Raw genomic sequence first — 10,000 nt, forward strand, 5'->3', positions numbered from 1 at the left:
CCCAGCCCGTACTGTCCCTCCTCCATACCACAGTCCCAGTGTAACATGATAACCTTTAATGCTCAGACTCATCTCCTCTGTAATATACCCTCTGATATGGATGATATGATGAATGCCCAGGTCCTCTCTCTCTATGATATACCCCCCCCTCTCTCTCTCTCTACTCTCTGCTGGGTGTAATCCCCGGTGCTGTCTGTGTATAGGTGATAGATCTGTCCTCTCAGCCCGCCGTAGAGCAGCCAGGGTTATCTCACTGTTAGAGTCTTTATCGCTTGGCTCACACTCGATGAGGCACCCCCCTGTCACTCACCCATACTATATACCTCCTCTAACTGCATCCAATCTCTGTCTACCTCTCTTTTGCTCCCTCTCTCTCTCCTTTTTTCTCACGCTCACTCAAGTCTGCGTACAGGGGATCACCGGTTAGTACCAGCTTATTTCATGTTTTCATGAAAGTTATTATGAATGATATTATACTTGTGTACTGTGTTTATAGTCCGTATCCATTTTTCCATATGTTGTACCACTGCTAGATTGAGTGAATTTGTGCATATTTGTTCCAAACAGTATGTATTAGAACGGATATGACTTCTGATAAGTGATATCCTACCGTATAATGCTAGATATTGTATGTTGTGACACAGATCAAGCTAGTCAACATCAACTCGACTGACATCGTCGATGGAAGACCATCTATCGTACTGGGGTTGATTTGGACAATAATCCTCTATTTCCAGGTATAGTGCCTCAGTGGTGGGTGGGTGTCATCCCACTACAAATAATGCAGCACTATTGCACAATTACACAATAAAGGCAATGGTGTTTCATTTTGTGAGTCAGCCATACTCTGTCTTCTTGGCACAAAAAAGCTGTGCTTTCTCTACAGCAAAAATTCTCTCTCTCTCTATCGCTCTCTCTCCCATCGTGCAGATAGAGGAGTTGACCAGTAACCTGCCAGCGCTCCAGGCCCTTTCTAGCAGCACCTCCTCAGTGGACAGCTCCGACACCACCAGCCCGCCTGTTAAGAGGAGGCCCCTCCCCCCGCTGCAGGGTGGGGCCAGGAAGGCCCTACTCAGATGGGTCCAGCAGACCGCCACCAAGTACGGGGACACTACAGCCACTGCACCTACTGCAATATAACATGATGATACTTATGATATTACTAACTACAGTAACACTTCTATTACCAGTACGAATCGTGGTTGTGGTGATAGCTACTGATAATGATATTACGATAGCTACTAATAAGTGATGGTGTTATTGATGTAATGCTGTATTTGTCTGTCTCTTCAGGCGTCTGGGGATCGACGTGAATGACTTTGGGCCGAGCTGGCGTACAGGTGTGGCATTCTTCGCAGTGATACTCTCTCTTCGACCCCACCTGGTCGACATGGAGCGTGTGCGGAGGAGAGCCAATCGAGAGAACCTTCAGGAAGCCTTCTCATTGGCCGAGACTGAGCTGGGCATTCCGCAGCTACTGGACCCAGAAGGTAAACCACAGCCAGAGAGGTCATTTCCTGTTTGGCAAATTAATGTGGGTCGTTCCATGAAATTAGTGCCTTTTGGGTGCCTTTAAAATGTTATATAGAAATTGTGCACAAACATTGAAAAAGCATGTTATATTAAATTGAGTGCCCTTTAATATAGAACACATGGAAAATTCAATAAATCTGTTTTTTTATTTGAATAAAGACTTAATTCAGCATTTTGACATGTCCGTCTATGCATCCTCTGTGACTTCTGGGAAGATACTAGCCCACTTAATCCTAACATTTATCCAAGTTCACCATCATTGTAAAGTTATTTTATTTCATGTGATTAGTGATTAATTTTAAGGTAAAGAAAACGTTCCCTCATTTTCAGGTCAACCCTGTTACGTGAACTGAACTGTAATTTTAATACAGTGAAACTATTTTGCTTATTTTTTACATTGAACATCTAATAGTCAAATCATAGTGTAAAAGCAGGTGAGCTGGATCTTCTCTTCTGGGCCATGTTCTGGTGTTTTGTGATGAACATCTGAGAGCGTTGAACATAACACGTCAACCCTGTTACCCATATAGACAGGCTACAAATGTTTTAACAATAAAACAGTTTTTGGTGAAGCTTGCATTCAATTGTCCTCCCTGTTTCCCACAACCAGCTTCCATTCCCCCTGTCACAAGGGGATTTATGGATGACTTAAGATAAAGTCATCAACCCTGTTAGGTCAACCCTGTTACAGTCAACCCTGTTACAGTCAACCCTGTTACGGTCAACCCTGTTACGGTCAAAGCTGTTACGGTCAACCCTGTTACGGTCAACCCTGTTACGGTCAACCCTGTTACAGTCAACCCTGTTACGGTCAACCCTGTTACGGTCAAAGCTGTTACGGTCAACCCTGTTACGGTCAACCCTGTTATGGTCAACCCTGTTACAGTCAAACCTGTTACGGTCAAAGCTGTTACGGTCAACCCTGTTACGGTCAACCCTGTTACGGTCAAAGCTGTTACGGTCAACCCTGTTACGGTCAACCCTGTTACGGTCAACCCTGTTACGGTCAAAGCTGTTACGGTCAACCCTGTTACGGTCAAAGCTGTTACGGTCAAAGCTGTTACGGTCAAAGCTGTTACGGTCAACCCTGTTACGGTCAACCCTGTTACGGTCAACCCTGTTACGGTCAAAGCTGTTACGATCAACCCTGTTACGGTCAAAGCTGTTACGGTCAACCCTGTTACGGTCAACCCTGTTACAGTCAACCCTGTTACAGTCAACCCTGTTACGGTCAAAGCTGTTATGGTCAAAGCTGTTACGATCAACCCTGTTACGGTCAAAGCTGTTATGGTCAACCCTGTTACGGTCAACCCTGTTACGGTCAACCCTGTTACAGTCAACCCTGTTACGGTCAAAGCTGTTACGGTCAAAGCTGTTACGGTCAAAGCTGTTACTTTATTTGGCACCTACTAGGCACTTACTATAGTCATTTTTTAAATGTAACCTCTTGAGATGGGAAAAAAATGTTTTTATTAAGTTGAACATGTGCTTTTTATGACAGAATGTTAAAATTAGGTGAAATTAAAACTTCTGGTTAGAAAACTTCAACTTTTCTAGATCTTTACAAACCTGAAGCTGATATGTCAGCCACGCTCCATGTCAATACAAAGATGAACTATGCTTTGACTAGTGTACATTCCTGCCTGTGTATCAGATAAATCCCTCTAGAGTGAATCCTCTCAACAGCATCTGTGCTCCCTCACGCCTGCCCCTCAGAATGAGCTCTGACAAATCCAGTTTGACATCACCATAATTAAGGGCCATTAGGGCTGGAGAGGAGTCAGTGCCAGAGAGAGCATCCAGCAGCTCACCAACATACCATATAAACCTGATATGACAGTTTGATGCAAGGTGGCAGGCCTTCCCCTCTGCCTGAGGTTTCTGAGGCTTTCTTCTGCTTGATTACAAAGATCAGTGATGGCTAATCTCAGTAGTCTGTTGTTGATATAGCTGGAGTTAAATAGTGATGTATGGTTAGCTTTTTCCAGATCAGATGTCATTGAGAATGCTTTGTTAATACTAATATCTGGTTGTTCATAATAGCTGGTATTCAGTACAGTTCTGTGTGTTGTGGGGACTAGACTGACCCCTATCTGTTCTTCTTTCTCCCCAGATGTGGATGTTGACAAACCGGATGAGAAGTCCATCATGACGTACGTGGCCCAGTTTCTGAAGCACCACCCCAACCCTGGTCACCAGCAGAACAGTGACTCGGACTCCCAGCCAGAGGAAGAGGTAGCAAGCCCTGTCCCTCTCCCCACCGCTCCCTCTCTCTCCATCTTCACAGCCATGTCTCTTCCTATTGTTTCCTTCTCTCCGTTATTTACATTATTTGCAACTATTGTCCTCTATTCAAGTGTTTTCTCAGACCTGCAGGTAGACTTGTGGTGTCTGCTGTGTCTGTAAAGCCTACCACTACCACTGACACTAACTACCCAACCTTTCCTTATTGTCACCTCTCACATTCCCTTACTCCTTAGCGATGTGATGTAATGTCCTCTTGTCTGTTGTTGATCAATCACTTCTTTTTTGGACATCTCTCCCTTCTTCTTTTTTTCTCGTTCTCTCTCTCCACTGTGGTGTTGTCTGTGTGGTCACTGCATCCCTGTGGTTGTTGTGCCTGCCTCTGTTCCACAGCATGGTCTTGCTCCTCGAGATATTGAGGAGATGTTGGAGGTAGGTTCAGTCTGTAGAAGTATTAGTATCCTCATTCCGGTCCACTGTGCAGGTTCTCCATCAAACATTCCAAAAGAACATTCTTAGAATGTTTTTAATTCCCCACTGGAACACATACTGCTTCTAGCCCGGTTGCCAGCCTGCTTTTGCTTCAGCCAACTCTGTCAGTGTTTTGCATGACAACAACAAAGGAGGCAGCTACAGCAGAGACAGACTGACACCCAGGTTACATTGTTTCTACATACTTTAAACATTCACCATTCCATTGTATTGTTGTAATCACCAGCTCTACTATTGTATTCTGGTGGAATTTGCAGTGTTTTATGTGGTAAGGGAATTCATTTTTTTCTTTCCACATCTCATTTTACCTGAGGTGATAGTCCTGTATTATATGATGTGGTATTACCATTATATTAGCATTAGTGCTAACAGCTATGTTGTATTAGCATGACAATGGCCGCAGCTGGCTAGGGCTAGGCAAGGAGCCGTTTTATTGGCGGACGGTTTGATGGAAAGCCTTGGGTTTTGAATGCATAGTGGTTGGGTTTTGTAAGGTTACAGTTTCAGCTTCGAGTGGCTTTGACATTAAGTCTCTCTAACTATGCAACTTTTGCGTCAGTGTAGATTTTTGATATGTCCTTGCCTTGATTATAGCCACTGTTTAGTACTCTCTACCGCACTGACAAAGGTGTGTAACACTTTGTGTTGTATATTTACATTCAGTAAAAAAAATAATTATGAAATAAAGAAAGAAGATATGGTTTGGCAGTGCTGATTTCAGGGACAATACACTAACTAGGCTGTAACAGTGAATGTTAGCCAGCTAGTAGGGGATTCCAAACCAACGTCTGTAATGTGAATATAGAATAAAGCCTTACAATGGGATGGCTGAGCAGAATAGACTGATCAAAATAGAATGGCCTGAAACTGAATAGGGAGTGTTAAAATAGAATGGCCTGAAACTGAATAGGGAGTGTTGAAATAGAATGGCCTGAAACTGAATAGGGAGTGTTAAAATAGAATGGCCTGAAACTGAATGGGGAGTGTTTAAATAGAATGGCCTGAAACTGAATAGGGAGTGTTAAAATAGAATGGCCTGAAACTGAATAGGGAGTGTTAAAATAGAATGGCCTGAAACTGAATAGGGAGTGTTAAAATAGAATGGCCTGAAACTGAATAGGGCGTGTTAAAATAGAATGGCCTGAAACTGAATAGGGAGTGTTAAAATAGAATGGCCTGAAACTGAATAGGGAGTGTTAAAATAGAATGGCCTGAAACTGAATAGGGAGTGTTAAAATAGAATGGCCTGAAACTGAATAGGGAGTGTTAAAATAGAATGGACTGAAACTGAATAGGGAGTGTTAAAATAGAATGGCCTGAAACTGAATAGGGAGTGTTAAAATAGAATGGGCTGAAACTGAATAGGGAGTGTTAAAATAGATTGGACTATTGAACTAACTAACTTGTCATCATACAGAGTCTTCAGAAAGTATTCACACCCCTGGACTTTTTCCACACTTTGTTGTGTTACAGCCTGAATTGGATTAAATTGAGATTTTGTGTCACTGGCCTACATATGATACCCCATAATGTCAAAGTGGCAAATACCCCATAATGTCAACCTTTTTCAGAATTAATAAAACATGAAAAGCTTAAATGTTTGGAGTCAATAAGTATTCAACCCCTTTGTTATAGCAAACCTAAATAAGTTCAGGAGTAAAAATGTGCTTTACAAGTCACATAATAAGTTCCATGGACTCACTCTGTGCGCAATAATAGTCACCTGTAATGTCCGTCAGTCGAGCAGTGAATTTCAAACACAGATTCAACCACAAAGACCAGGGAGACCATGACATGCAAAGAAGGGCACTTATTCAAGCAGACATTCAGTATCCATTTGAGCCTGGTGAAGTTATTAAATACACCTGTGTCAATACACCCAGTCACTACGAAGATACACACTCTTAGAAAAAAGGATTCCAAAAAGGGTTATTCAGCTGTCCCCATAAGAGAACCCTTTTTGTTTCCAGGTAGAACACTTTTTGTTTCCAGGTAGAACTCTTTTTGTTTCCAGGTAGAACTCTTTTTGTTTCCAGGTAGAACTCTTTTTGTTTCCAGGTAGAACTCTTTTTGTTTCCAGGTAGAACTCTTTTTGTTTCCAGGTAGAACCCTTTTTGTTTCCAGGTAGAACTCTTTTTGTTTCCAGGTAGAACCCTTTTTGTTTCCAGGTAGAACTCTTTTTGTTTCCAGGTAGAACTCTTTTTGTTTAGAGGTAGAACCCCATTTGTTTCCAGGTAGAACTCTTTTTGTTCTGTATAGATCCGTCTGTGTAAAAGGTTTTACATGGAAGTCAAAAGGGTTCTACCTGGAACCCAAAAAGTTTCTTCAAAGGGTTCTCCTATGGAAAAAGTCAAAGAACTATGTTCGGTTCTAGATAGCACCCTTTTTTCTAAGAGTGCAGGGTTCTTTCCAAACTCAGTTGCCAGAGAGGAAGGAAACCTCTCAGGGATTTCACCATGAGGCCAATGGTGACTTTAAAACAGTTACAAAGTTTAATGGCTGTGATAGGAGAAAAGTGAGGATGGATCAACAACATTGTAGTTGCCCACAAAACTAACCTAAGTGACAGAGTGAAAAGAAGGAAGCCTGTACAGAATATATATTCCAAAACATGCATCCTGTTTGCAACAAATGTGGCAAAGAAAGGAACTTTATGTCCTGAATACAATGCATTATATTTGAGGCAAATCTAACACAACACATTACTGAGAATGATGGTGGTGGCTGCATCATGTTATGGGCATGGTTGTCATCGGCAATGACTGGGGAGTTTCTTTTTGATAAAAAATAAATGGAATAGAGCTAAGCAAAATCCTAGAGGAAAACCTGGTTTAGTCTGCTTTCCAACAGACACCGGGAGACAAATTCACCTTTCAGCAGGACAATAACCTGGATAAATATACACTGGAGTCAGTCTGCTTTCCAACAGACACTTACCAAGACGATATTGAATGGTCCTGAGTGGCCTAGTTCCACTTTTGACTTAAATTGGCTTCAAAATCTATGGCAAGACTTGAAAATGGCTGTCCAGCAATGATCAACAACCAACTTGACAGAGCTTGAATAATGTGCAAATATTTTACAGTCCAGGTGGCCAAAGCTCTTAGAGACTTACCCAGAAATCCTCCCAGCTGTAATCACTGCCAAAGGGGATTCTCACTTATGGGTGTATATCATTTTTAATACATTTGCAAAAATGTCTAAAAACAGGTTTTCGCTTTGTCATTATGGGGTATTGTTTGTGTATTTTTAATTCAGGCTGTAACACAACACTATTTGGAGTAAGTCAGGGGGTATGAATACTTTCTGAAAGCGCTGTAAGTATTCATAACGAATCCAATGAAATATTAGTAGCGGTGTTTAAAGTGAATTGGCTGAATTATCAGTGTGTTTTTGGCAGCTGTGAGTCTGGAGAATTTGCCCTGCTGGGCAACATATTTGATTACCTCCCACATGTTTCCTCTCTGCCCTCTCTTCTCCCCATCCCTCTTATTCCTTCATTCCTCTCTTCCCTTGTTATCCTTCTACCTATCACCTCTCCCTCTGTCCCTGCAATGCATTCTCACTTCCTCTCTTCTATCACTCGTTCTTTCCTTTCCATGTATTCCCCTTCCTGCCTCCTTATATCATCCCACATTCCCTGCTTCGTTTTCTACTTTCATTGTTCCCTTCCTCTCTCCTCCCTCCTCTCCCCGGCCACCCAGAGAGAGCAGCGCAAGGGCCTGAGGGAGCTGAAGACCTGGCTGGATCAGCTGGAGCTAGACACAGCACGTACTCAGGAGACCAAGGGCAACCTCAGCCAGCAGTATCAGGTGATCTAGAACACACACACACACACACACACACACACACACACACACACACACACACACACACACACACACACACACACACACACACACACACACACACACACACACACACACACACACACACACACACACCGGGCACAGACACTTCCATTATCAGGCTAATCAGTGGTATTCCACTGCAGGGATCAGACTGCTGCTGCCGTATTTCCACCCTATCTGGCTTATACAGTACCAAAGCCCCAGGATACATTACATATTCAACACAGTGTGGGATTTCCTTATTTCCTCTCTCTATTATGCACGTTTTGGACAGATTCCATAAATGTATGATCTGTTAAAGAGGGAGAAGTGTATGTGTTCCATGCAGTATATTTTACAGTATATTTTATAGTATATTTTACAGTATGTGTACTGTATGTGTTCCAGGCAGTATATTTTACAGTATATTTTATAGTATATTTTACAGTATATGTACTGTACGTGTTCCAGGCAGTATATTTTACAGTACTTGTATTGTATGTGTGTTTGGGATATAACTAGGACCCAAAGGTTTTTCTTCAGTTCTCTCTCTCTCTCTCTCTCTCTCTCTCTCTCTCTCTCTCCCTCTCTCCCTCTCTCCCTCTCTCTCTCCCTCTCTCCCTCTCTCCCTCTCTCTCTCTCTCTCTCTCTCTCTCTCACTCACTCTCTCTCTCTCTTTCTCTCCATCAGTCCTTTAAGAGTGTACGTGTTCAATTGGAGATGAATAGGAAGCAGGTGGAGGCAGCGGTCCTGTCCACGCAGAAGGATGGGATGTTGACCGTGGACCAGGCTCTGGTTAAACAGGCCTGGGACAGAGTGTCCAACAGGGTAAGTGTCTGGGACGGGACCTTTGTTACTGTTGTGGAGTAGAGTAGAGTAGGGTGTATGCTGTTACAGCCTAACTCTCAAGGACACAAGCAAACATTAAGAGGGGCCTAATCAAATACCTGACCAAGTACTCAGTCAAATCTCCAGTCAACCAAACAGTGAGCTGCGTCATTTGAAGGGTTTTTAGCCGAAACATTGAAATAAATCCACAACAAGGAGAGATAAGTGTGCAACTCTTTTTTTTCATTTGTACTACATAAGTTCCCACCAGCATTCAGACAGGCAGTCAGAGACAAGGTAACTTGACAATAGTTCATTGACTGACATTGTAACCTCCTCCCTACAGCTCCTAGGGTGGCACCTGCAGCTGGACAGGGCTCTGCCCGCCCCCCTGGGTGTGGTGGGGGAGTGGCTGCACCAGGCTGAGGGGGCACTCCGACAGGAGGTCACTATTCAACAGACATCTGACGCGACATCTAACACTGTCCACATGACCCTGGAGCAACACAAGGTGACAATGCGAGTCCATTTACACACATGCTTATTAGGTCAGTTGTTATGTACTATGTAATGACTGTACCGTAACACAGGGTGTAATGACTGTACTATCCTCTGCTTGTGTGTGTCTGTCTACAGGACATGCTCAAAGGTCTTGAAGGTCACCAGCAGGTCTTCCAGAGGATCCATAAAGACAGAAGTGTCAACGGAGTCCCCGTCCCCCCAGAGCAGCTGCAGGACATGGCAGAGAGGTGGGTCTTATCATGGCAACCAAATGGCTCTGGTTTCCCCTAACAACCATTTAACACCCAAACCACTCATCTCCCATCCCAACCCCATGATTTATTTATAGAACATTGACCAGATTACCAGCACTAACTTCGCTGGTTTAAGCTTGTCCTTGTCCATTCTATGCTCACCTGTTGACCATTCAGTATTTTCTCTTTTAGAATGAACTTTGTATTGACTTCGTCAAACATTCATCTGGCCAAGATGGAGTTCTGGGAGAATAAACACCACATGCAGGCGTTCCTGATGCTGGCAGAGTCCAAGCTCAAATCCTGGATCATCAAATA

At 43.1% G+C, this 10,000-nt stretch overlaps 1 protein-coding gene across 1 annotated transcript in view; it reads left to right on the plus strand.

The window, feature by feature from the left end:
* The window catches only part of LOC135557295 (nesprin-1-like), an 86,309-nt gene that overhangs the window by 47,643 nt on the left and 28,666 nt on the right, over nt 1-10,000 (plus strand). The window contains exons 5-13 of the mRNA XM_064990479.1: nt 645-737; nt 931-1,100; nt 1,294-1,490; nt 3,647-3,768; nt 7,974-8,081; nt 8,790-8,927; nt 9,274-9,438; nt 9,564-9,676; nt 9,875-10,000. The exon at nt 9,875-10,000 is cut by the window's right edge and continues 43 nt beyond it. Coding sequence (XP_064846551.1) covers nt 645-737; nt 931-1,100; nt 1,294-1,490; nt 3,647-3,768; nt 7,974-8,081; nt 8,790-8,927; nt 9,274-9,438; nt 9,564-9,676; nt 9,875-10,000 — 1,232 coding nt within the window. The remainder of the gene's footprint in view (nt 1-644; nt 738-930; nt 1,101-1,293; nt 1,491-3,646; nt 3,769-7,973; nt 8,082-8,789; nt 8,928-9,273; nt 9,439-9,563; nt 9,677-9,874) is intronic.

Source organism: Oncorhynchus masou, chromosome 16 (assembly GCF_036934945.1).
Source record: "Oncorhynchus masou masou isolate Uvic2021 chromosome 16, UVic_Omas_1.1, whole genome shotgun sequence".
Lineage (NCBI taxonomy): Eukaryota > Metazoa > Chordata > Actinopteri > Salmoniformes > Salmonidae > Oncorhynchus > Oncorhynchus masou.